At 46.2% G+C, this 27641-nt stretch overlaps 1 protein-coding gene across 1 annotated transcript; it reads right to left on the reverse strand.

Annotated features, from left to right (window-relative positions):
- Window positions 1–1011: 1011 nt before the first annotated feature.
- LOC123097584 (probable apyrase 1) lies at window positions 1012–9488 on the reverse strand. The gene is made up of 9 exons (XM_044519364.1): window positions 8747–9488; window positions 7075–7203; window positions 6937–6993; window positions 6703–6795; window positions 6326–6531; window positions 3858–3952; window positions 3139–3356; window positions 1565–1754; window positions 1012–1477 (listed from the first exon to the last, which is right to left on the reverse strand). Exons 1-9 carry the CDS (start codon window positions 9101–9103, stop codon window positions 1365–1367), a joined length of 1458 nt encoding a protein of 485 aa, XP_044375299.1. The 5' UTR covers window positions 9104–9488; the 3' UTR covers window positions 1012–1364.
- Between the last annotated feature and the right edge of the window lie 18153 nt (window positions 9489–27641).

A 27641-nucleotide genomic window follows, 5' to 3' on the forward strand; every position in this document is an offset into this window, starting at 1 on the left:
TCGGCCGATGGACTTGGTGGTGCTTCCGCCAATGGTGATGATCATTCTTCGACCAATGTTGTTGACGCAGATGGTGCTATGGCCGGTGGTGGAGGAGATGATCTTGGCAACCATGTTGTTGCTTGATTTAATCATGTTTAATTGTGTTTGATTGCACATTCTTTTGGACAAACTTGCTGCCTCTTGTATTGCGCATGTATTTGGATGTGAATTATTATCGTACAAGTATTTAAATCGGTGTATTGCATGACTATACGAATTTGTAGTTGATGTGAATATGAAAATCAAAAGTGATATGTGGTATGGCGAGGGCTCCAACGAAACAGATCCCATAAACTCGTACCGCAAATCAGTTCCGCCGGAGCCCTCATCGTACCGCAAATCAGTTTTCGGGTGAACCTTAAAACGGTTTTGCGGGACGCCGATTTGCGTGATCTGCTAGATAATTAGGATTCTTGATCCCTCTCAATCTCTCTTCAATTCAAGGATCCAAGAGGTGCTTTCATTGTCATGCTCTAACCAAAGGAAAAACAGGGTATCTACAGGAAAGTTTCCTACGGGGTTTCTATGGAATGGGCTATTTCATAAGAATTTTCCTTATCTTTCTGTCCACAATTCATGTATTTCCTGCTGTGACACCCCAATGATAATTTTGCAGTTTTCTGTATGAATCCAGGATGCATGACGACATATCAATTTCTGAGTTTTTCCTATCTCTACGTTTTGAGTGCTTGGGCCCTACTTTGTTATGCGTTCAGGCAGTGACCAGGAAACCGCAGACTGGTTTCAGGTAGTCGTTGTTAAGCCCTTCATTTTGCATCTCGTGCCCATTTCAAAGTTCAAACGCTGATGAAATACAAGTTTCAAAACCAATTGGCGTTTCGGTACACTATATAATTCAAAAGAGGATTTGGTTCGCATGGAAAAAGAAAATCTATAGAAAAGAGGGAACGATCATATTCTTACACACAAACAAACAACAGTAAGTCAACCGAGTTGTACAAAAGAGCATAAGATATTATGAAACTACTCACTAAACAGAAACTAGATTGAATAGTGCAGATTTATGCATCTGCATCAGAGTCTAAAAGGATTACAAAGTTTCTGATCTGGCTTTCGTTAGTACAAAAAAATAGACGTTCAAATGGCCGCACGGGACAACTCCAAGCTATATTCCTCATGTATACGTCAATGTATTTAAAGGCTAAATAAATAGAATGGAAGATGGAGAACAAATGGTGAATCAAAGGCAAAATCCTAACATCAAACCTAGAATCTGAACTCGCTATTCCAGATTGATAAGCTAAGCCAAAACTATATGCTGGGTGGTTCTTTTTGATAAGTTACTTCCAAGCTGTTTCTGCCTATGATGAAGATGCAACCTCAATGGCACTACCAAGGGGCCATGCTGCTTCCACAAACGAATTGCCATAACGCACCTTCTTTACTAACGTAATATCTTGGTAGGGGTCCACACCTGAAAGAATACGGGCGGAAAAAAAATAAGAAATATGTCGAAAGCTTCTAAGTTATTGCGAATTTTGTCCTTCGCACTAAGTCATACCAAATCCATCCACAAGTAATGTGTGCTGGTAAACAAGATCCATGCAAAGGAATGGAATGTCTTCCTCCGAAACATCAGGGTAGGTGGCATGTGCCTCCTTCACATTCAATTTACAAACACGTCGTGCAGCTTCTTCAAAGTCTGATGGTTTAACCTTAGCAACTGCTGCCTTAGGGTTTACAAAACCAGCCTGATGAGACAATGAGATATAATTAAATGTGTACGTGACAAGAGCAAGCAAGTCAACAGAAACCAGCATCAGAAAAGTTTAGACGTCAATTTATGGCAGAGGAAAGACTGATGGTTTAGGGATTCCTGACATACAGGATTTAGATATCTGCATGATTGCCTGTTGGCTACCTGGGTGGTAAATATTTTTTGGAGAACTGTTTGATTTCAACAAACAAGGGCTTTAGGGCAGGTTGGTAACGGTAGAGGATCATATGGATTGTCATGTACTCCCTCCGTCCCAAAATAAGTGTCTCAACCTTAGTACAAGATAGTACAAAGTTGAGACACTTATTTTGGGACGGAGGGAGTAGCAACTAGCAACAAAGGGTTTTAGATGGCAGGTTGGCAATGGTGGCAATGTTCACTTCCGGGATGGTAACTGGTTTAGGAGCTGCAGTTTAGCAATGCAATGTTGGGATCCATTCATTATTTCTCATGAGCAGGATGGTTCTCTCTAGCCCATGTCTCTGGTGGATCAATCTGAATTTGGTTTTCGGAAGATGTTTTGATTATTGCTCCTTGAACCTCAGGTTTGAACTGTTAAAGATTCAGTCTTTTACTGAGGAACCTAACTGCATGTTTTGGAACTTTGATGAGAATGCTAGGGTGTAGGGTCTGAGTTCTTTGTAGGCTGTCAAACTTTGGGCCGTATGGTCAATATACCCCAACTCCTGTCATTTGGCAATCGTGCATTCCACCATTTATTCTGATCTTTTAACGGCTGTTGGCAAAACAAAACAAAAAACTGCTGCCACAGATAAACTAAGCAAGGTGCAAAATGTACACGATAAAATATAACTTATTGTAATGAACCTGAGACGGTGCACCGTTTCTTCAAACGTGTCGTGGTTCAAGACTATTGGGGTTTCAACTCTCAATTTGTTGGCATCACAGTATTGGTCAAGATTTTGAATGTCTCGGTGGCGGTTAAGTGAGAATAATCAGTGTGTGCTAAATATTGTTTGTGCTGCAGCATAATGGTTTGTATAGAAACTAAGTAGTGCAGTTCTTTTTCAGGGAATTGTCTGGTTAGACTAGACTACTTAGATGGCCGAGACCTGCTATGGTGGTGCTGAATTTGCAATGACCTGTTGTGGCTTCAGATCACCCGCTATACTGAAAGACTGGAGACTGGAGAGTGAGTCAAAGGAACTACAGAGGATAGCCTGGAGCGAACTGGAACATGAAGGCTCTGATGGATGTTTGGTGCTGAAATATCCTTTATCTAAGAATAGAAACATTTGCTGAGTGTGGGACTGCTTGGTTTCATCAATCCAATGGAGGCATGACAAATAGCCCATTTGCCCGAGAAAAAAATTCTGTCAAAACTCAAAAGGACTTACCTGGGCAGCCCTATCATAGAAAAATGATGCTACAAATAGATTTTTCTGTCCATCTCCACCACCACCATTCCACACGCCACCAAATGTGCATTTCATGTGAGTGCATGCCGGTTCATCAACTTTAAGAGCTCTGACTGCAACAGCCCTGCACTTGGAATAAGTAGCACCAGATGATGAACCTGAGGCCTCAAATGTATCATCCCCATATTGGTATTTCCCTACAATTCAACGTAAAAAAATTGCAATTAAAACCCATCACTGTCATACAGAATCATAAGGGTAAAATGCGACATGAGCAATTAGCACGTTGAATTCAAGGGGATGGGAAAACTGGAACATGCATACACACTAAAGACTCTGCCTACTGAGCATAATAGGATAGTATAGCAAACATGCTTTTATTAATGCCTCCATTATACAGCATAATGTAAATATTTATTAAAACTTGACTGCATGCAAATTTCCACATGATGAAAATATAGTGTTGCTTATTACGGAATAAGGTACAAAACCTTGCATAGGATAGAACAATGTTCATGAAAAAGAAAAACACCTTAGTTTTAAAATTGGCATCCGTCGTTAAGATGCTGCCACAATTTCAGTATATTCGCATGAAGTTCATTTTAAGTTCTAGAAAGGTAATAACAAGGAAAAGATGAATCAGTTTTAAACATATGGGTGTTGGGCTCGGAAGATAAAGCAAAACCAAGCGGACATACCATGATATCCATCCAACATGCAGTTGCTGTAATCACTGTTTTCACCAGCTTTTAAGATCTCTGCTCTAGCCGCCAGCAAACCGTAATGCAAATAACTGCAGAAAATAATGGCACTTATGTGAATGGTACATACCCATCTTATTTAGATGGAAAAGAAATACTGTGATATCTGTTCAAATAGTCGATGATCACAATGCAGTAAACGATATGTTCTATATGAGAGTGGTGACAAGCAGAATGGGTTGAAGGACAAATGGTGCGACCTCCATGACAAAACATTACAGGATACTAAATTTCATTATCCTGTTCAAACTAAACAATTTAAAGTAACATTAGGGCATCTCCAACGCCAACCCGCAAACCTCCGGCATGCGTCCGGACCGCGCTGTCCGGACAGCAGAAGCCATCCAACGCGGGCCTGTATCTGTCCGTGGGGCGGTCCGGACGCAATTTCTCCCGCAAACTGGAGACAAACGTGGGGGGCTTTGCGGGAGTCCGGACCGCTCCCAAGCCCTCTTCTGACCGCCCTGGCCCACCCAAAACCCCACCCCCACCCCCCACCCCCACCCGCGCGCATCTTTGGTCAGCGCCACTCCAGAGCGTCAGCGCCCGCATTCATGCCCGGCCAGAGCGGACTAGCGCCGGCATTGAAGCGGCGCGCCGGCCGCTCCGCTTCCCGGTGCAGGCGATTGCCGCGCGTTCAAACGACACGACCGCCGCCCGTCCGTCCGTCTACCACCCACATTGATGGCACACGGTTGCCGAGGCATCTCCTCTGGCGCCACCCGTCCGTCCCTCTGCCGCCCACCATTGGTATATAAACCGATGCCCCGGCCATAGCCGCAGTCATCTGCCTCCGACCCCTCTCCGCACCACTCCCACCATGGATCCCTCCCCCGCCAAAGCTCTGTGTGACGGGCTGACTTCGGACCAAAAGAAGGAGATGGCCACTATTGCTACCGGCTGGCTGGCCAGCAGGCAGCGGGAGGACGACGGCGTCCCAATGGAGGACGCTGCCGACGACGAACCGGCGCCACCCTCCTCCGCGTCAACCTTGCCGGTGCATTGCACCATGACCATCGGCGAGGCCCGTGTCCATTACATGGACATGGTGCGGGAGGAGCAGTTCCGGGAGGCGCAGGCCGACACCGCCTACAACCACCACCTCCTGCAGGAGCACATGCAGGCGGAGGAGCAGCTCGCCGCCGGCAGGGATGTCGCGCCGGACGCGGACCTGGCGGAGCAGGAGGCGCTGCTGGAGTCCTACCGCTCCGCCCGCAAGATCCGCCTCGCCCAGTGGTGGTACTGCCAGAGGGTGGCGTCTGCCTACAAGGAGAGCAACGACGCGAGCGAGGTGGTGTTCGGCGAGACCAATGACGAGGAGGACATCACCAAGTCTGCGCCCCGCCGCGACGACCACGAAGCCGGCACGTCCGCGAACGCCGCCGACAGCGAGGAAGAATAGTGCACGGTAGGTCGCCGCCGCTCGTGTCCCAAGAAGGCCACCGCTCCTCCCCTCCCATCGACACCAAGCTTGGTGGGCTCAACATCTTCGGACGATTAGTCGCTTGGCGGCAATGTGGAGGCGGGCAGCTTCACTTCCCGGGCCTCCGGAGGCGGAGCTGGAGGGCGCCGAGGCAGAACTGGAGACGGTGAAGCTTCAGTTCTCGGGGCTCATGGCCGGACACGAGGAACGGGCACCAGCGACCATTTAGATCAGGTATTAATTATACCTCTAGAGCAGGACTAGCACCGCTTTGATGTAAATGTAATGAAATCCGTCATGTTTATATGAAATCCGGACGTGTTTATATGAAATCCGTCATGTTTACATGAAATACGGCTTTGTTTGCACGAATTTCATCCGGTTTGTTAAAAAAGAGTTTGAAATGTATGCGGCTAGCGTTGGATGACGTCCTCCCGCATCCATGTCTGCAGACTGGTCCCCCCTGTCCGCGGACGGATGCAGGAGGAAATTTGCGGGTTGCCGTTGGAGATGCCCTTACAAGGCCTTAACATCTTTGAGGATGGGGCAGATGGCAGGGTTGGTCGCAACTCTGCAAGATTGACTGGGACATGCAGGCGGTGAACCACAACAGATTGAGTAGTTTCCACTCAACTATAGTTCACTTCTACTAATGCAACGGATGGAGTAAAATAATAAGATGGGCCACTGGGTCAGCCCAAACATGCACCTTACCTGTGTCACTGTCTGGTACCAACATCTAAAGGACAATTATGTATAACCTAAGAGTCCAAACTCCAAATCCAAAGTATTTGTAGGTCATTCTTACTGGAGGAATCATAACTACGCAGCATAAAGATTGATTCCACAAAATTTACACCACTAATAACAGGTTCTAGATATAACTGGTGTAGTATCGTGGTCACAAAAATAATACAACAAAAACGTTCAATGATCTTTGGACATTTGAAGTTTGGGCTAAAACCATTTATTTGATCCATACCTGTGAACATAAAGATAATATGTTGTTCCCTTAAGTACCAGCTTCTTCACATATGAATCTTTGCCATCTGAAACTTGAGGAGCCTTTGCTGCATCCTTTTCTGAGATAGCATAAGCCATTTGGACAGAACCACCACCTAAGTCAACCACTCCAACAGTGTGTGAGTAAGGCTTTCCCAATTTCTCCAACAGATAGTTGATGGTAACCTATAAAAGCCAAAGAAACATCCAAGTTGATATATAAGAAAACATTCATGTTGTTTCTTAATGGTAAAGGTTACAAAAGAGCAACAAATGGTAAGTTTTTCTTTACTTCCATCGAGACTAAACATTTTTTTTTTGGAGTGCATACACAAATTGGGACTGCATCTATCGTACCCACGCGAATGCACCTTCCTGAGATCCGTCTAGAACAGAGACCCAATCTGGTTGGGATTTGAAGGAACTCTTGTCACGAAGGAGATCCCTAACCTGGTAATCAAGAATAATCCAAGCGACATATTAATTAAGAATATAAAATGATACTATGATGAAACATGATATAATCCAATCTTGATAGAATGACAGATACAAGACACACTATTGCTGGATTAATACAAGGAGAATACTTGCCGCTTGCAAAATTTCTTCAGACCTTTCAGCTCCTAATGCTCTGAGACCTGCGGTGGCCTGCATAAGGGTTCAACAATTAAAAAATCACCAGAAAACCCTTTATGAAAGTCTGTAGATAGCGAAAAAGCCATTACTCACCCCAACCCTGACAGGTGTTTGCTCACGCAATTCTACAGGAACTACTTTTTCAGCTTCCTCAAGAAGAGAAACAAGTGACTCGGCAGCCTCCTGAGGATCCTTGGCATAAGAACTCAAGCCTGGTTTTTTCTGAAATGAAAAAGGGATGAGCATCAGATAAATTGTATTTTCCCCTCTCTTTTTTCCGTGGAAAATTCTTCTTTTATATTCAAGTATATTACAGAGTGGCATGAGCATTCGTGGATTGTCAGATCATTTTATGTCTAGGAAAAAAAAGCATCTTTCTCTCTCAATATCCATGAAACTCCTACTGAATTTGACGCATAAACATTTTCGAGTGAAGATAAGCCTTACCAAGGTAGCAAGCTAGTGCATTTTCGAGAAGTGAAGATAAGCCTTACCAAGGTACTAAGCTAGTGCTGCATACTTGTCTTGCCAAGAACAGGATGTATCTTGGACAATGATAATCAATTACTACATTTTACGTTTGAAGTTTCATAGATTGTCAAATCATTTTGTGCCTAGGAAGAAACAAGCATCTTTCTCTGCAAGGTCCATCAAAATCCTAATGAACTTGATGCATAAATCCAGTGCTGACAAGCCTTACCAAAGTAGTAAGCTAGCGCTGCATACTTCTCTGGCCAAGAACAGGCCGTAGCTTTGACAATGATAATCAATAAATAATGTTTTAAGTTCGAAGTAAGTTTTTCTCCAGTATAAATAACTCGGCACAAACGCCTTAGATTGATTGACTGACGACCAACCTGGGTTCTATAACTGATAAAAGGGCAAGATTGCCCGTACTTCATAGCAGTTTTTTTCAATTTGCAACTGAATGGTTCTACAGTTTAACAAATTCATATATATTGTTTCTAGAATATCATTCGGGTAAAAGGCAGGTAGAACATCCATTTTTCAAATATTTCAGGAAATACCAGCTAGTTCTGCTTGATATATATGCAGCATTCCATGGTTCAGGCGACTGCAGAAGAATAATAGACATGACCATCCATAAGGTTGACAACTACGAAATAATTGATTGCTTTAGATAAACAAACTGGACCAGGTTATTGAGTTTATTGGGTAGATATCAAATACAAACAGCCGGTAGTACATCTATGCTCCCACAAACATGAGCCAATCATAAGTCAAAGGGCTCAAATTTCCTTCATAGCCACGACAAAGGAGATGGATTGGTTGTCAACTTTTCATGAACTGATGAGTGTGCCACCCAAGCATGTCAAATGCATTCATGCAACTAGCATCACTGGCGCTATTTATTGTAAATGACTTTACAACAAACCACCAATGTATATATCGAATTCAATTGTACAATATTTTTTCTAATTGTGGGGGTACAAGATAGTACGTTCATGGGTCCAATGATCTACTCAGTGCTGCCATACAGCAATATCTGCATCAAGTGTCACAATTCACCACTCAACTCAATAGTATGCACTGGCTATTTGTATACAGTAAGTTGATTCTGTTTGCTCTCGCATGTGCATGTTTTGCAGGAATGGAACAATCTCATTCCAAACATCAACCCAGAAACAACCATCCCAACGAAAGCTCTCGCATAAGATCACAACAAGAGCAGATCCAACCAACAACGCCAGCACATTTCGTTATTAAAGATAAAGTAGAGCCAAAAAAAATCACAAAAAGTCACCTGCTTGAACAGCTCGATCGCATTCCCTATAGGAACAAGATCCAGGCTCTCGTCGAAGCAGTACACGTGCACGCGGCTCCCGGAGCTTCCGGCGTCAAATATCACCGCGTACCTGTTCGATCCGTCACCAACTCCGCCGACGGCCTGGGGTCCCCACCTCCTGCCTCCAGTGGCGACGAGCACGCCGGAGGCCCCGCCGGTGACGGAGGCCGGGGAGCGCGGCATGAGGAGGAGCACGAAGGAGACGAGGAGCACCGGCGAGAGCACCACCATCAGCACCCCGCGGTAGCGGTGCAGGCGGTCGGAGACGGCCTCCCCCTGCTGCTGGCGCGCGCCGGCGGCCGAGAAGCGGCGCATCCTGGCGGCTGCCGCAGTAGCCGCAGCGGCATCGGCGGCGGAGGGGCCAACGGTGAGGTCATCGACGGGGAGCAGATCGGCCGCGGAGGGCGAGCGGTAGCGAATGCGGCCGTTGGTCGGGGAAGGCTTCAGCGCCTCCTGCTGCGACGGCTCCAGGGCGTCGGACGGGGAGGCCGCGCGCGGCCTTGCACGGGGTCTGGGTGAGGTGGGGGTGGGCGACGCCAATTGGCGCGCGGGATCTCTCCGCCGCGGCTCACAGCGACCGCTGGGTTTGACCCCGGGGCGGCATTGAGATCGGAGGGGGGGCGAACTGGTGACTTGGGTGATGAATTCGCTGGGCTCGATTGGAGAGGGGAGCGAGGAGAGGGGAGGGGAAAACCCGGTGTGGTTAGTTTGGTTTACCGGTGAAGCCGTGACCGGAAATACGACGAGGGCCCAGAGCACGGCATCCAACGGCTGAGATTGAGGCTGTCAGATCCGATGGTTCACTGTCAGCCAGTGGATGTTGTTTCTGCACTTGGGTTCAGCCTCGGCCATTGGATCGGGGAATTTGATTATTTGCCACCACTTTCTTTGCTCTTTGATAATTTGCCATCCCTTACCTTGTAATTGATCTAATGACACCAGTTACATGAAACTTTGTTATTTTGCCCTCTGTCGACTGGGTCCCACAAGAAAAGTCGAAAATACCCCTCTCCCAGGATTGACCACGAACGAACTGGAGATCTCGTTATGGTTCGCTCGCCCTTGTTCCCTTTCTCTCGCCCGCAAGACGGTGGCAACGGCGACTTACGCGGGGTGGCTCAACGACGGCGGACCTGGTGGTCCTCAACGGCGGCTGGATCCCGGCTAGGAAGGTGAGGCCCTCTCTCCCGCCCCCTCTGTCCCGTCCCTAGGGTTAGGCGAGTCGGGCTCGGTCTCGGCCGCCGCCCGCCGCTAGCGTTGCTTTTGCTGCTGCTCCCAATTCTGAACCGTTGATGCTGCCCAAGTTGTTGTTGCTTGTGCACCGCTGCCATGCTGCGTGGTGATGCTTGCTGCTGTTGCTTTTTTACTGCTATTCTAGTGTTGCTTGCTGCTAGAGATTTTATTGTGGTTCGATTGATGGTTGATGATAGACCACAAATTTAAGATGAACTAGGTAATAATGGCTGAACCGGAGATGGGTGACGGGTTTTTGGCATTATGGGGCTGATTTTGCTCACGGGTTCTCCAAGCCCCCTCCTCCCCAAGATCCACCGGCTCTTCTACCTGTGCATTGTGGGGCTGATTTTGCTTGTCGATTGCTTGCAAGTGCGCCGCCGATTCCCTGCGCATTGATCTGTCATTACTTGTGTTAACCTGCACATCAGAGACAACTTACAGTTAGTCGAAGTATACTAGGGAAAATTGAGAGTATGTAAATTCTATTCTGCATAGTTCAGTTAGCATGATGTCATGTTATCCTACATGCCATTGGAACCACATTAGATTCAGGCAAAATGTACTAGCGAATTTTCTGAATCTCTTAATTTCTAGATGCTACAGTACTAGTTCAGTATGGTGGTTAACATGCATTTAACCAGTCACCATGTTAGATGTTTGGTTTACTTTTCTGGAAGTCAAGAATTAGATGCCTGAAGCTTATATATGTCTCATCTTGTTCTATAGAAATATCTAAACTATCATGATGATGGCTCCTTTTCCTGTCCTTGAACAAGCTACAACAAGTGCAGCAGAACGGGTAGACTGAAATTTGTGGCATTCCTTTCTTGTATTGTTGCTCAGTTGACCTAGGCCGTGAAACTAAACGTGGCATCCTATTCTTAACGTAATTTCCAAATTTGAATCCAAGAACAAGTAAATGATTACATCAAACATGACTTACAGGTTACTTGCATTCTCCATTTTCAGCACCTGCGCACGCGTCCATCTCCTCACAGCCACCAAAAGGGCCTCGAGTCGATGCCGCCATGACTTCACTGCTGATGTTGTTCATTACCGCCCTCGCTACTGCATGTTCACTGGTGTTAGGGACAGGAAGTCGCCGGCGCACCTCTCTAGCATGCCGCGAGCTCCGCCAGCACGCAGGTGAGGCCGAGCTGCGGTTGCTTGCGCAGGGCCTGGGCGGCGAGCTGCGGCGGCTCACGCAGGCATCAGCGAGCCGAGGACGAGCTGTCCCCGCTCGTGCAGACTTGGACGAGCACCGGCGGCGAGTTACGAGAGCGCAGGCATAAGCGAGGCGACGGCGAGCTCCGCCGGTGCAAGCAAGCATGGGCTAGCAACGGCGGGCGGCGGCGAGCTGCGGTTGCTGGCGCAGGCGTGGGGGAGCTACTATTGCCTTATGGTGGATGAGATATGGAGATATGATGTATGGACATGTTAAATGCTTTATTTTGCTATGTCCTCTTCATATTGTGTCATGGTATATGAATATATGCATATGGAAATATATGTTTGAATTTGGATATTATGTGCACAAAATTGTTGAAAAGCCAAACAACAGCCAAAATGCTGTCCAAATTGAGCCTGATTGCTGTCAAAATTCGGATCAACGGTTCAATTCATTTCAACTAGTTTGAGAAATTTTTGACCAAAATTTGAAGAGGAGCAGCACGGCAGCAGGGGAAGGAGAGACCGTAGTAGTTGGGCCAGTGATGGCGGGGTATAAGGTGCAGGAGGTGGCCGGCAGCAGCAGGGCAGCAAGGCCGACGAGGAGCAGCAAGAGCCAGCGAGGAGCAGCAGGGCCGGTGAGGAGCAGTAGAGAGGATCAGTGGAGCACGAGTTCATCCTTATGTTTGGGTCAAACAGGTACAAGGGCATAATAGTCCTCTATTTTGTTCACTTATGCTGTCTATTATTTACAAAGTTTGTTTTTGTGTTGAAAAGTGGCAAAAGATCAAAGTCCAAACAAAAGAGTGTCACTAGATCAATTACAAAGTAAGGGATGGCAAATTATCAAAGAGCAAAGAAAGTGGTGGCAAATAATCAAATCCCCCCATTGGATCATAGTTACCCGATTCGCGGTTTGCTGGGTTCAGGATTCGCGATTCGATCAAGGGCGTACCTACGAATCGAGTACGCTGGGGGTATACATCTCTATTCGTGAATCAGGTAACTGATTCGTGATTCGGAGGATTCCGATTCGTGGATGTAATGACTCAGATTTATGAACTTGATAGCTTCGATTCATGAATTCAGTATAAGAAAACAAATTTATATGATGTCCAGATAAGACATTTGATTACATGACTAGGAGTGCATGCATAAAGACATAAGGATTCACTATTTTCATGGTTTAACCAGAAAATGCACTTAGAAAAATACTAGTACTACATTGGTTGACTCTCCTTGCATAGGAAGCTCTTAGTGAGCACTTGAATCAGAGACGTGGCTATGGTTGAGGTAGCCGGCTTTTCTCCGTCATGTCCGTGGGGATCGTCTCGGCTGGTTTGTTGTTGTAAAGTTGAAGCTGTAGTGATGGGACCTGGTGGCGTATGATGATGGGTAATAGGTGGTTTGTTCGATGATCTTCCCCGATGCCACTCATGCCTAGTTCTCCTTCGTAGTTCTCCCTCAGAGTCGGAGCTGCACTGTCTAGTCGCAGTGCCTGAGTCTGGCGTAGATCTTTATACATCTCCACATGGCCACTATAGTGTGGGTTGGGTCGACAATCGCCTACGACGAAGTCGAAGTCGTTTGCTCGGGGTTTAGGGATGACGAGGACACCTCTAGGGGAGGAACGATGACGATGTCGCATGTGTGCTGTCTTGACGAAGCCCTCTTTGGAGTGGTGTGGGGGGTATCTTATATGTGCCGCTCAGCGGTTATGATGGTTTTCGCTCGGTTCTCCATAACTACTGGTAATCTGATTTTTGCTTGATTTCCCCCATATACACAATCAAGTTTGAAACTTGGTAGACTCTCAACATTACGAACATAAATGGATCTATAATGATACGCGGATGAAATTGTTTAGAACCATAAAGCTCGACTTGTTGCAAAGTATTATTGACAAGTTCAAGGAGTTGACTATGACGAGATCGTCTCGCCATAGCGATGCTTAACTCAGTTCAGGTTATTCTAGAAATTGTTGCGCATTTCGATTATTAGATGTGGCAGATGGCTGTCAAAATGGATTTCCTCAACGAAAATTTAATCGAGGATGTATACATGATACAACCCGAGGGTTTGACGATCCTAAGGATGTTATACGTTATGCAAACTTCATGGAGTAAAAAGCAATCATAAAGGAGTTAGAATCTTTGTTTCGATAAAACAGTCAAAAAGTTTGACTTCATCAAGAATGGCGAAGATGCTTGTGTTTGCCAGAAAGTAAGTGGGAGCTCAATAACATTTCTAATACTTTATATGGATGACATAATGTTGATTGAAAATAAAATGAATTTCTCGACACGAATTAGAACTTCATTGAAGATAGTTTTTGATGAAGAACTTGGGCTAGAAACATACATATTGGGGTACAATGATCTATGTTGATAGACCGAGGCACCTAATAATGCTAAGCCAAAATACATATTAATAGAATACTAGTAGGTTTAGTATGAAAACGCCAAGAAGTGTTCTTGCCGAGGTCACATGGAAATATTGAAAATACACTAAAAGGTTAAGTATATTCCAAGAAGTGTTATTTTCGAGGTCACATGAAATGTTTTGAGCAAGACTCGATATTCTAAGAGGACTGATGAGCAAGAACACATGAGTGATATTCTATATACATTTGTGTATGGATTTATCATATAAGCCATGGTATGTACACAACCAGATAGATCATATGCTCTAAGTGTTACGAGCAAGATACCAATATGATCAAGGTGTTGATCAAGTGGACTAGAGCGAAGAATATCCTTAAGTACTTGAGAAAGTTCTAAGGACATATTTCTCATAACAGGACATGATGAAAAACTTCACTGGAAAGTGTTACACTAATGCACGATCATGGTAAATAGTTACATTGATGCAATCTTCACCATTGATTCAGACGATTTTTGATCTCAAACAAAGTTTTATGAATACACAAAACGATGGCAAAGTAAGCTGGAATCGTTCCAAGAAGAAAACTATGGAGGTTTTTACAACAAAGACTGAGTATATTGCCACTTTAGATGTGGCAATGGAGGGTGTTTGGAACAAGAAGTTCATCACCAAGCTTGGTATGTGAAAGGATCGATACGGTCGACTAGAGGGGGGGGTGAATAGGAGACTACAAATTTTAATCTTTCTTGTCGTTTTTAAGGCTTAGCGGATAAAAGAGTTCACTAGATATGCAACTAGGTGAATGCAACCTATATGACAAGCAAGCTCCAAGATAAATATGCTAGGCAACAAACTAATTAGCAAGCCAACAAGCAAACAACCACAAAGTAAGGTGCGGGAAAGGATTAACCACAAGTGAGACGAGGACGCGGATTTTAACCCGAAGTTCACCCTTCCTTGGGGAAGAGCTACTCTCCGTTTGGAGCGGTGCCGGAGCCAAAGCTTGCGGAACGCCACCGAAGGCTCACCGTATTCTCCTTCGAGTCACCCCCAACGGATGAGCCTCGAATCACTCGGGGTTGGTCTTGAAGGCGACCCACCACACCTTTACAACTTCTCGGAGCACACCACAAGCAAGGAAGCTCCGGAGACCTCTACCGCCTAGGGCCCAAGCTCCAAGAGTAACAAGTCAATGGGGAAGAAATGTTGCGGGGAACGCGATTTGGTTGGTCAAGATTGTAGATCGGGTCTTTGCTCTCCCAATCCCCAAAGTTTCAACAAGTTTGAGTGGAGGATTGAGAGTATTGAGCAAAAGGGGGTTAGCAATGGTGGAGCTCAACAAGACATTAGGGTTAGGGTTGGAGGTGGAAGAAGGGCCTTTAATATAGTGTGTAGGGGCTGGTAGGAATTTCTTGCCCGTTGGACCCCGTGCGCACGGGCTAAGCACCCTGCGCATGGGAGTACCCAAGAGTTACGCAGTACCCCGTGCGCACGGGTTGCGCAGGGGTACCAGAGAGTTACGCAGTACCCCGTGCGCACGGGGGTCAAAGGACCCCGTGCGCACGGGGTACCCAGTAACTTTCTGTTGCAACTTTCTGAGTACCACAACACACACACTAGGTTCTTTTAGGTGGTCGGAGTGGGAAGGGTAAGAGAGTAAGGCTCGGCAATGGCATTCCCACACGACATTTCATCCACACAAACCCCTCTTAATAGTGCGGTCTTTCCTACGACTCGAAGCAAACCAAAACTAAACCTTCGAAGCGTCGAAAGACCACGCCTTTGCCCTTTTTGAAATGGGGGGGTCGCACATCTCCATCGGGGCACTTAGAACCAATATCCTGAGATAAACTTTAGCAACCGATATTAGTTCAACTAACCACATTGTCATCACACCAAAATATAGCATAAGTGCCACTTAGCACTTTCAATCTCCCCCTTTTGGTGCATTGATGACAACGTGGTTAGAGCATGGCATAGAGGATAAACAGATAAAAGCCATGGAACAAATAATGATCATGATAGCTCCCCCTATATGTGTGCCCGAAACCAGAATGCATCTAGTACACCCATAGGAGGTTCGACCAAGATCATTATTGATAAGTCATGAGATTCATCAAAATAAACCTATAACGGTGCCTAGATCTCATGACACAGTGTGGTGAGCAAATAATGTGAGACCCAATAAGCATAAGAGGATAATGGCAAGGTTCAATAATAAAGCTAGAGTCTACACAACCACACAGACGGAAGGTAAATAAGAGTATCTCAAGCCAACTAAAACCAACCAACAGCGAGAAACACGAGGCTTGAGATCTCAACACACCCACGAACGCACACCCCCACAACCACACCACACACCACTTCTCCCCCTTTGTCATCAAGACAACAAAAAGGAGACAAATGGCGACACGAGACCCACTAGACAAGAGGAGGAGCACTCGAGGCATCATCATCATCATCAAAACGCCACCCGGCCATTGGGAAAGACCAAGCAGTGGCCTCACTGTCGTTGTCCTCTGAACCTGGACCGACCTCCTCACCAGCTAGCAGCCCTTGCTGCCTTCTGCTCATGCCGAACAAGCTTCTCCTTGTTGATTTCCTTGATCTGACGACGCTGAATCGACTGGCACATCTTGAACATGTTGCTCAAGGTCTTGAACAGAGACTTCTTCTCTCCCCTGGCAAAGATGGCCTCAGAACCAACAGACTTGGCCTTACCACGAGGGATCCGTGCAGTAGAGGACATGCCTGGAGTGTAAGTAGCACGATCCTCAGGCCTAGGGTTGCGCCCCTTCTTGATAGGCACATAAGGAGCAGGAGCAGCTGGGGTCCAGTTGGAGTTGCGCTTGGGAACAGAGGTCTTGAAAGAGGAAATGTACTTGGCAGGACAAACGGTCTCAATCAAAGCCTATATGAATGGAGCATAGATCAAAGACTTGTTCTCTTGCACACACTGACGAAGCTCATAGTACATGAAATCCAGAACATCCACTTTCTTCTTCTGATGAAGATACACAAAGACATCTAGCATGGCGCTCCGAATGTTATGGGAATCCCCGGCCTTTGGAGTGAGGGTATACCTCAGGATATGGCGCATGGTGTCATAGAGGGGCAAGAGATCTTTGATTGACCCAGTGACAAACGACTTCTCTTGTTTGTAAGCAAAGGCAATCTCATCCTTAGTGCGCTGCCCACTTTCCCTAACAATGCCAAACTCATCAGAAACAGCCTCTGCATCCATAAATGGGCAGGGAATGATCTTAGAGAATTTTGCCATAGGAGCCGAGCACCGATGCGTTCCAGACATCCAAGTGAGGGTGCGAGCAGAGTCATTGGGGAAAACAGAGTGGCAAAGAACTGCATCACTAGATCTTCATTATAGGGATGGTTGAAGGTGACAAACGGAATAAGACCCAATCTGCCAAGAGCGGAGTACACACCGGGATACAGATGATCATTGTCGCGCAAACTCTCAGTGTTGACTTGCTTGTGAGGAGCAAACTTCTTTGACTTGGTCATAAGAAGCTCATGATAGACCTTTTGCTGAAACTCGTTCTTGAAGCGAGGATCCACTCCCATACCAGTGGCAGCTGCATAAGGATGGCTCTGTCTCTCAGCCCAGATCTCTGGCTTGGTCCACTTGGCAAGAGGCATATTCCGGAGGTCACGCCCACCCGGAATGGCTTGCTCGGGACTAGACACCTCTTCCTCTTCTTCATCTTCCTCAACACGATCATCCTCTTCTTCTATCTCATCATCAACATTGGGGTTGTCATAGTAAGCATCATCTTGCGAGTCATAATCTTCCTTAGAATTATCAGAGGTCTCAACAACGGGCCGCTTTGAGGCAGCACAGCGAACACGGCCCTGACCTGACCCAGACCCCTGACCCATGCCTTCAGACGGCTGACGACGAGCAATAGTGGAGTCCTTTGATCCTCCTTTTGCACGCTTGCGACGAAGCTCAGACCTCTTGTCAGCGGAGTCTGAAACACACGCAAACACCCAACAACACAAAGCACGCAACAAAAATGAGTACAAGTGCAAGATGGATGGCAAGGAGTTAGACAGAATCCAGGCAAAAAGTTCCTGGATAGCCCGTGCGCACGGGAGTTTAGACCCGTGGTACGGGGGTCCCGTGCGCACGGTACAGGACCGTGGACACGGTGCCCCATGCGCACGGGGTCAAACACGCCGTGGACACGGGGGTCTCCCAGCGGCAGCCACTTCCAGATCTAAATCCGGGAGTGGGTGGAGCAGAGAGACCAAAGGACCTATGCACATCGAATTCTGTCTAAACAAAAGTCTAGGCCAAACGAAACTATGGAGGAAACCCTAAAGCTATAAACTAGATAGGAACTTAAGGGAGAGAAATCAAGAGACAGGACCAACCGGAGGAGGAACCCATCTGAAGCAGATCCACGGAGGAGAAGCCCGACGAAGCCCGGAGGAGCTCCGGCGAGCGGAGGCGACGGCGGCGGCGCTGGAGGTTTCCTAGGGAGTGGAGGGGGCGAATGGGTGGGAATGAACCCGAGCCCCCCCACGCCCCACCTCTTTAGGGCCAGAAACCGCAAACCCCGTGCGCACGGTACAGAGCCCGTGGGCACGTGGGCCCCGTGCGCACGGTACAGAGCCCGTGGGCACGGGGTATTCAGGAACTTTGACATGAGTGAATTTTTGAATACAGGGCTGAGTGTAGACTCTTACCCCTACTTCACAAAACACTCGGTCTATATTTCTGAATACGCCGCGAGGAAAGTCCTATCACTACGAGAAGGGCATATGTGGAGCACTTGTACCAAAAGAGAAGCGAGACACGAAAAGAGAGAAAAGACACGAAAAACAACACACCACACACGCGAAACAAACACGGACACAACCCTCAAGAGAGGGCGGTGGCCGAGGCCACCATGTTTGAGTTTACTTGGTATGGCACCGCGAAGATATGAACCTTGGGCCCAAGACCAATACTCATCTTTGAAGCACAAGTACCACCTAAAGTGGCTTATGTGAAAGATTGTGTTTGTTTTATGCACTTCTAGGATAAGATAGCTCATGAGTTGAGCTAGCTCCCCCTAGACATGTGCCTACATCTAAGCAAGATAATACATGAGTATGTGTGTATGAGCAAGAATTTCATCCCAAGTTACTAATATCCACGATATTTAGCTCATGCCTTAACTCGCGGAATCTTGCTTCTTCAAGGGGCTTGGTGAAGATGTCTGCTAGTTGATTCTCGGTGTTGACATGGAGTAACTCAATGTTTCCCTTGGCCACATGATCTCTAATGAAATGATGGCGAATCTCAATATGCTTGGTCTTGCTATGTTGAACCGGATTCTCGGCGATCTTGATGGCACTTTCATTGTCACACCAAAGAGGCACTTTGTCACATTTGACACCATAATCCATCAAAGTTTGCCTCATCCATAATAATTGAGCACAACAACTTCCGGCGGCAATGTACTCGGCTTCGGCTGTGGAGAGAGATATACAATTTTGCTTCTTTGAAGACCAACTTACCAACGATCTCCCTAGGAATTGACATGAACCGGAAGTGGACTTGCGATCAACCTTGTCTCCGGCCCAATCCGAATCCGAGTAACCCATTAACTCAAATGATGATCCCTTGGGATACCAAAGGCCCAAGTTTGGGGTATGAACCAAATATCGAAGGATTCTTTTCACTGCCGAATAGTGGCTCTCCTTAGGAGCGGATTGAAATCTTGCACACATACACACACTCAACATAATATCTGGCCTAGATGCACAAAGGTAAAGCAAGGAACCGATCATAGAGCGATATACCTTTTGATCCACTTCTTTACCATTTGGATCAAGATGAAGTTGACCATTTGTGGGCATGGGTGTCTTCATTGGCTTGACATCTTGCATTTTGAATCTCTTGAGCATGTCTTGGATATAACGAGATTGATTGATGAAGGTTCCTCCTCTCAATTGCTTCACTTGAAAACCGAGGAAGAACTTCAACTCTCCCATCATGCTCATCGCAAATTCCTTAGTCATAAGATTCTCAAACTCAACGTTAATAGCATGGTTAGTGGACCCAAAGATAATATCATCAACATATATTTGGCAGACAAACAACTCTCCTTTTACCCTCTTCGTGAAGAGAGTGGAATCTATTACCCCAATCTGGAACCCCTTCTCGCTTAGGAACGCCGTAAGGTGATCATACCAAGCACGAGGTGCTTGTTTGAGTCCATAGAGTGCCTTATGGAGTTCATAAACGTGAGAGGGGTGATCGGGGTCTTCAAAACCGGGAGGTTGCTTGACATACACCAACTCCTTAAGAGGACCATTAAGAAATGCACTCTTCACATCCATTTGATATAATTTGAAATCATGATGAGAGGCATAAGCAAGCAAGATGCGAATGGATTCGAGACGGGCAACGGGGGCAAAAGTTTCACCAAAGTCCAAACCTTCAACTTGGGTGAAACCTTGTGCCACTAACCTTGCCTTGTTCCTTATTACTTGTCCATGTTCATCTTGTTTGTTCTTGAAAATCCACTTTGTTCCAATGACATTATGAATTCCTTGGGTCTTTCTACAAGGGTCCACACTTTGTTGCGGGTGAAGTTGTTGAGTTCTTCATGCATGGCATCTATCCAATCCGGATCGTCAAGTGCATCTTCCACCTTAAGGGGCTCAACACAAGAGACAAACGAGTGATGTTCACAAAAGTTTGCCAAACGTCTACGAGTAGTTACCCCCTTTTTGATGCTTCCGTAGATGTTCTCGGTGAGGTGTTGAAGATGTTTTAGCTTGGCGGCCACTTTTTGCTCTTTGCGGTCAAGCTCTTCTTCACTTGGTTTTGGACTTGATGAAGAAGCTTGCCCTTGGGATTGTTTTAGCCTTGGAGACACTCTTCTCTTTGCAACCACAAGTTCTTGCTCAGTAGGAAGTGATGACGATGAAGACACTTGTGGTTGGGGTTGATCTTGATCTTGATCATGACTTGAGCTTGATCTTGAGCCTCAATGATTGGTTCTTCATTATTTGGAAGAGTTTGCTCTTGATCTTGCTCAGGAATATGAGGGACTTGATCTTGTTCTTGGATAGGTTCATTATTCCCGAAGCATCTTGTACAAGTGGTGTCGGTGATGACTTCCCTTGTGGAGAATCCTCAAGAGGGGCTCTTACTCCTTCTTCTTCTACTTGGACATGGGGTGTTTCTTGTGGAAGAATGTGGCCTATCCCCATTGTCCTTATAGCTTGTGAAGGAGCCTCATCACCTACAACACTAGGAACAATTTGCTCCATACGGGAGCCGTTATCTTCATCAAACTCCACATTTACCGTTTCCTCAATGCACCCGGTGGATTTATTGAGAACTCGGTAAGCATGAGAGTTTGATGCATATCCAACAAATATGCCCTCATAAGTTCTAGACTCAAATTTAGCTAACCGGGATTTTTTGTTTAAAATGAAACACTTACAACCGAATACCCGAAAGTATTTGACGTTAGGCTTTCTCCCGATTAGGAGCTCATAAGGGGTCTTGTTCTTGAGCTTGCGAAGATAAAGCCGGTTTGAAGCATGGCACGCGGTGTTGATGGCTTCTGCCCAAAGCTTGTATGGTGATTTGTACTCATCAAGCATGGTCCTAGCCATCTCAATAAGAGTCCGATTCTTCCTCTCCGCAACACCATTTTGTTGGGGAGTATATGGTGCGGCATATTGGTGCTTTATCCCCTCTTCACTCAAGAATTCATCCATTGTATAGTTTTTGAACTCGGTGCCATTGTCACTTCGAATTGCCTTGATCTCACAGTTATGTTGACGTTGAGCTTCTTTGGCAAAGTTGATGAAGGTTTCTTGAGTTTCATCTTTAGTCTTGAGAAAGAACACCCAAGTATATCTTGTGAAGTCATCAACAATGACAAGGCAATACCTCCTCCCTCCCAAACTATCATATGTTGGAGGCCCAAAAGATCCAAATGGATAAGCTCAAGGGGCCTCAAGGTGGTGATGATAGTCTTCACTTTATGAGCTTTTTCATGAAGCTTTCCGGCAATGCAAGCACTACAAGGACGATCTTTGGCAAAAGACACATTGGTTAGTCCAAGAATGTGCTCCCCCTTTAAGAGAGCTTGTAAATTTCTCATGCCCACGTGGGCTAGCCTACGGTGCCATAGCCACCCCACGTCGGCCTTGGCCATTAGGCATGTTGCAAGATGAGTTTTCTCTTTCGAGAAATCAACCACGTAAAGGTTGTCTTCAACATGCCCAACGAAGACCACTTTGAGATTGCTTCTCTTAAAGACGGTCACATGGAATTCACCAAAATGTGAATCATATCCGGCACGAGCCAATTGAATAGTTGAAAGTAAATTGTAGTGAAGGGATTGGACAAGCATGACATTTGAAAGAGATGAATCATTAGAGATTACCACCTTGCCCAAACCCAATACCTTGCCCTTGCTATTGTCACCAAAGGAGATGTTCGAAGAGGCCTTGAGTGAATCAACGAACTCCACAAGCATCTCCCTTTCTCCGGTCATATGATTGGTGCATCCACTGTCGATCACCCATTGAGTTCCACCGGAGACATAGTCCTACAATAATCAAGCTTTGGTTATAGGTACCCATTTTGCAATGGGTCCTGGTGAGTTAGCAACAAGGGTCTTGGGAACCCAAATAGTCCAAGCATAATCATCATAGTTAGTTCCAACAAATTTTGCAAAGGTATAGCCATCATCTCCTCTCATGAGAACATATGATGGATTGTTCTTGCCGGCAAAATTCTTGGGAATGGCCTTGTCCCTAATGACCTTTCCATTCCCAACACCCTTCATTTCCTTCTCCTTCTCCTTGTGCCCTTCTTGCACAAACACTACCTTTTGGGGAGGGGAAGGAGTCGGACCGATCTTCTTGTTGTTGTTCTTCTTCTTTTTCTTACCACTCTTAGATGCGGGATTAAACCCAACTCCCTCCTTGGCAACACACTCCTTTTGGTTGCTCAAGAGGTCGTTTAGGTTTTTCTCCCCTTGGATGCATGATACAAGCCCTTTCTCAATTTGGGCTTTCAACTTCTTATTCTCCTCTTGAAGGGAGGTGCAATCATGAACAAAGTTAGCCGTACAAGCATCATCATTTAAATCTATATGAGGTACGGAAGTGAGAGCCTTAATGGTTGTAGCTTTTAGTTGGGCATAAGACTCGGTGAGGGCAATGAGGTCACCTTTGACAACCTTGGAACTAATCACAAGGAACTCATGCTCCTCAACAAGTCTTGTATGGTCAACTAGAAGCTTTTCAACTCTAACGTTAAGAGCATCTTTGTTCTCAAGAGCAAGTTGCAAAGCATCATTGGTTTTAACAAAGTCAATTTGATGAGCAGATAAGGCTTCCTCAAGTGATGCTCTCATGACACTCTCTTCATTAAGTTCGTGCTCGAGGAGATCAACTCTCTCTTTTTCCTCTATAAGGAGGTTTTCAACGTTCTCAATAAAGTCATCGCGTTCGGCAAGTGACTTAAGGAGATCGCCAAAACGAGCACGAGCTTCACCATGAAGAGTTTTCATGAAAGCCATTAAGGATTCCTCATCATTATCCACACCCTCCTCACACTCATCCTCCACTATCTCACATGAGACATTGGGAGTGTAGTTGTCGGGTTTCTTGGATTTGGACTTTGTTTTTACCTCTTTGGCCATGAGGCACCGATGAGTGAACGGCTTGTCCTCATTTGGAGAGTCGAAGAGGCCGGTGGTGGAGGAGGAGGTAGTGGCATGCATGGCAAAGGCGGCCGTGCCCACTTGATCATCATCACCGTCATCTTCATCTCCAGACATGTATTCTTCATGAACAAGAGCCTTGTCATCCTTCCTCTTTGCAAACTTGGTGAACTTCTTCTTCTTAAGCACAAGCTTCTCGGACTTGTCTTCACGTCTCTCATACGGACAATCATGAACAAAGTGTCTTGGGCTATCACAATTGTAGCATTTCCTTCGTCCAAAAGATCTTCCTTGAAGATTTTTCCTTTGTTTGCCATGGTCCCGGAGTACTTCTTGACTAAGAGAGCCAAGTCTTCTGCAAAATCATTTGCCGGGCACGAGGTGTCATTATCCTCCTCACATATCTCTTCACTCACTTCTTCCTCCCTTGAGGGTTGGCTTATCACTTTCTTGGCCTTCAAAGCAAGATTGGAGTTCTTGGTTGCTTGAGCTATTGCAAATGTTTTCTTGGACTTGGTTTCCAAAAGAACATGGGTAGAGAAGGTGGAAACAACTTGAGCCGCGGTCAACTTGTGATAGTCCGGACGTTGATGAACCATCATGACCATGGTATGTTCCGTGAGAACCATAGCATCTATGAACTTGTCCTTGATGAAATCATCATTTGCCCAAGTGCACCCAAAGGTTCTCAAGTTGAGCACAAGGGACTTCAACCTTCGGTAAACCTCTTCTGCGGACTCACCCTCATTCCTCACAAAGAGATTGACTTCTTGCTTGAGCAAAGCCAACCGAGATCTTCGAATTGCTTCATCTCCTTCAAGAGCCTCCTCAAGGCAATCCCAAATTTCCTTTGCGGTTTTGAGAAGAGCAATGGAGTCACTATAGTCTTCAGTCACAGCGGTGCGAAGCATGTTGTGTGCGGTAGCATTGAGTTGGTCATCAACTGCTTCCCTTGGAGTGAGATTCATTGGGTCCTTGGGGTTGAATCCATTGACCACAATCCACCACAATTGAGTTGAAGCACTGCGCATGTGAGACTCCATATCTAGCTTCCACTTAGCAAATGCATTAGCTTTCAAAGGGGGCGGAGGCCCAACAGGATTAATGCGGGGATGTTGCAAGGGTTGAGGAGAGTAAAAGGGTTCCACGGCATTGTACTTGGGAACTTGAGTACGAGCCGGAGAAGCAAGAGGTTCCCTCGAGTCATCCGCATCATGAACCTCATTTGGATCAAACGAGTTTGATGCGGACGTTGATGGCTTTAAGCGAGCATCAATTTCCTCCTTGACCGAGGCCCGAACCTCTTTCAACATAGAGACTTTGAGGTCCGCAAACATTGAAAGAAGATCGGCCGCGGTCAAGGGGACACTCGGGTTAGTAGGAGCGGCGGGAGCAACGACAGGAGCACCAAGTGCCTCGGCCGTGGCGGGGGGTTGGTTTTGACCATCCTCCGCAACGGGTGTGCCACCTCCCTCATTCCCTAGATCGACCATATCCTCTAAGGTTGTAAAACCTTATATTAGAGCACGAGGCTCTGATACCAATTGAAAGGATCGATACGGTCGACTAGAGGGGGGTGAATAGGAGACTACAAATTTTAATCTTTCTTGTCGTTTTAAGGCTTAGCGGATAAAAGAGTTCACTAGATATGCAACTAGGTGAATGCAACCTATATGACAAGCAAGCTCCAAGATAAATATGCTAGGCAACAAACTAATTAGCAAGCCAACAAGCATACAACACAAAGTAAGGTGCGGGAAAGGATTAACCACAAGTGAGACGAGGACGCGGATTTTAACCCGAAGTTCACCCTTCCTTGGGGAAGAGCTACTCTCCGTTTGGAGCGGTGCCGGAGCCAAAGCTTGCGGAACGCCACCGAAGGCTCACCGTATTCTCCTTCAAGTCACCCCCAACGGATGAGCCTCGAACCACTCGGGGTTGGTCTTGAAGGCGACCACCACACCTTTACAAACTTCTCCGGAGCACACCACAAGCAAGGAAGCTTCCGGAGGAACCTCTAACCGCCTAGGAGCCCAAGCTCCAAGAGTAACAAGTCAATGGGGAAGAAATGTTGCGGGAAACGCGATTTGGTTTGGTCAAGTTGTAGATCGGGTCTTGCTCTCCCAATCCCCAAAGTTTCAACAAGTTTGGGTGGAGGGATTGAGAGTATTGAGCAAAATGGGGTGTAGCAATGGTGGAGCTCAACAAGACATTAGGGTTGAGGGTTGGAGGTGGAAGAAGGCCCTATATATAGTGTTCTTGAGCTGGTGGGGATTTCTGCCCGTTGGACCCCGTGCGCACGGGCTAAGTCAGCCCCGTGCGCACGGGGTACTCAGAGACTATCACACCAGCCCGTGCGCACGGGGGTCAGAAGACCCCGTGCGCACGGGGGTCAGAAGACCCCGTGCGCACGGGGTACTCAGAGAGTTACGCAGTACCCCGTGCGCACGGGGGTCAAAGGACCCCATGCGCACGGGGTACCTAGTAACTTTCTGTTGCAAGCTTTCTGAGTACCACAGCACACACACTAGGTTCTTTAGGTGGTCGGAGTGGGAAGGATAAGAGAGTAAGGCTCGGCAATGGCATTCCCACACGACTTTCATCCACACAAACCCCTCTTAATAGTGCGGTCTTTCCTACGACTCGAAGCAAACCAAAACTAAAACCTTCGAAGCGTCGAAAGACCACACCTTTGCCCTTTTAGAAATGTGGGGGTCGCACATCTCCATCGTGGGCACTTAGAACCAATATCCTGAGATAAACTTAAGCAACCGATATTAGTTCAACTAACCATATTGTCATCACACCAAAATATAGTATAAGTGCCACTTGCACTTTCAGTATGGTTTCAAGTGCACTTGAGCCAATGGTCACTATTGAGAATAGTGGTGCCATAGCCCAAGCCAAGAAGCCAAGGTTCTACGAGGAGTTCAAACATATACAAAGCTTATTTCACATAAATTTTGAATTTTGTGTAGCATGGATACGCAAAGCTATGCAAGATGCACGCGGACCTAGAGATGTCATATCCATTGATGAAGTCAATACCACATGCAAATGATGAGGAACGAAGCATGAAAATAAAAAATCCTACGAAACACCCAAGATCTAATCTAGGATCTACATAGGTACGAGGGGGGAGTGTGTCTACATACCCTTGTAGACCGAAAGCGGAAGCGTATGTTGGGAAACGTTGCATGGAAAAACAAAAAAATTCTACGCACACGCAAGATCTATCCATGGAGATGCATAGCTACAAGAGGGGGAGAACATATTCATACCCTTGAAGATCGCTAAGCGGAAGCGTTTATGAACGCGGTTGATGTAGATCAAGTACCGAACGTATGGTACCTCCGCGTTCAGCACACGTTCAACTCGACGACGTCCTCGCCTTCTTGATCCAGCAAGAGGGGCGAAGTAGTAGATGAGTTCTGGCAGCACGACGGCGTGGTGACGGTGTTGGTGAAGAACAATCTCCGCAGGGCTTCGCTAAGCACAATGGAAACTATGACGGAGGATAAACTAGATGGACGGGGTTGCCGGCACACGGCTTGGTGTATCTGGATGTGTTCCGGGTGCTAGCCCTGCCCCTCTATTTATATGTTGATGAAGGAAATATGCCCTAGAGGCAATAATAAAGTTGTTATTTATATTTTCCTTATATCATGATAAATGTTTATTATTCATGCTGGAATTGTATTAACCGAAAACTTAGTACATGTGTGAATATTTAGACAAACAGAGTGTCCCTACTATGCCTCTACTTGACTAGCTCGTTAATCAAAGATGGTTAAGTTTCCTGACCATAGACATGTGTTGTCATTTGATGAATGGGATCACATCATTAGAGAATGATGTGATGGACAAGACCCATCCGTTAGCTTAGCATAATGATCATTTAGTTTTATTGCTATTGCTTTCTTCATGACTTATACATATTTCTCTGACTATGAGATTATGCAACTCCCGAATACCTGAGGAACACTTTGTGTGCTATCAAACGTCACAACGTAACTGGGTGATTATAAAGATGCTCTACACGTGTCTCCGAAGGTGTTTGTTGAGTTGGCATAGATCAAGATTAGGATTTGTCACTCCATGTATCTGGGCCTTTTCGGTAATGCGCATCACTATAAGACTTGCAAGCAATGTGACTAATGAGTTAGTTTCGGGATGATGCATTACGGAACGAGTAAAGAGACTTGCTGGTAACGAGATTGAACTAGGTATGAGGATACCGACGATCGAATCTCGGGCAAGTAACATACCGATGACAAAGGGAATGACGTATGTTGTTATGCGGTTTGACCGATAAAGATCTCCGTAGAATATGTAGGAGCCAATATGAGCATCTAGGT

This window comes from Triticum aestivum, chromosome 4D, assembly GCF_018294505.1.
Source record: "Triticum aestivum cultivar Chinese Spring chromosome 4D, IWGSC CS RefSeq v2.1, whole genome shotgun sequence".
NCBI lineage: Eukaryota > Viridiplantae > Streptophyta > Magnoliopsida > Poales > Poaceae > Triticum > Triticum aestivum.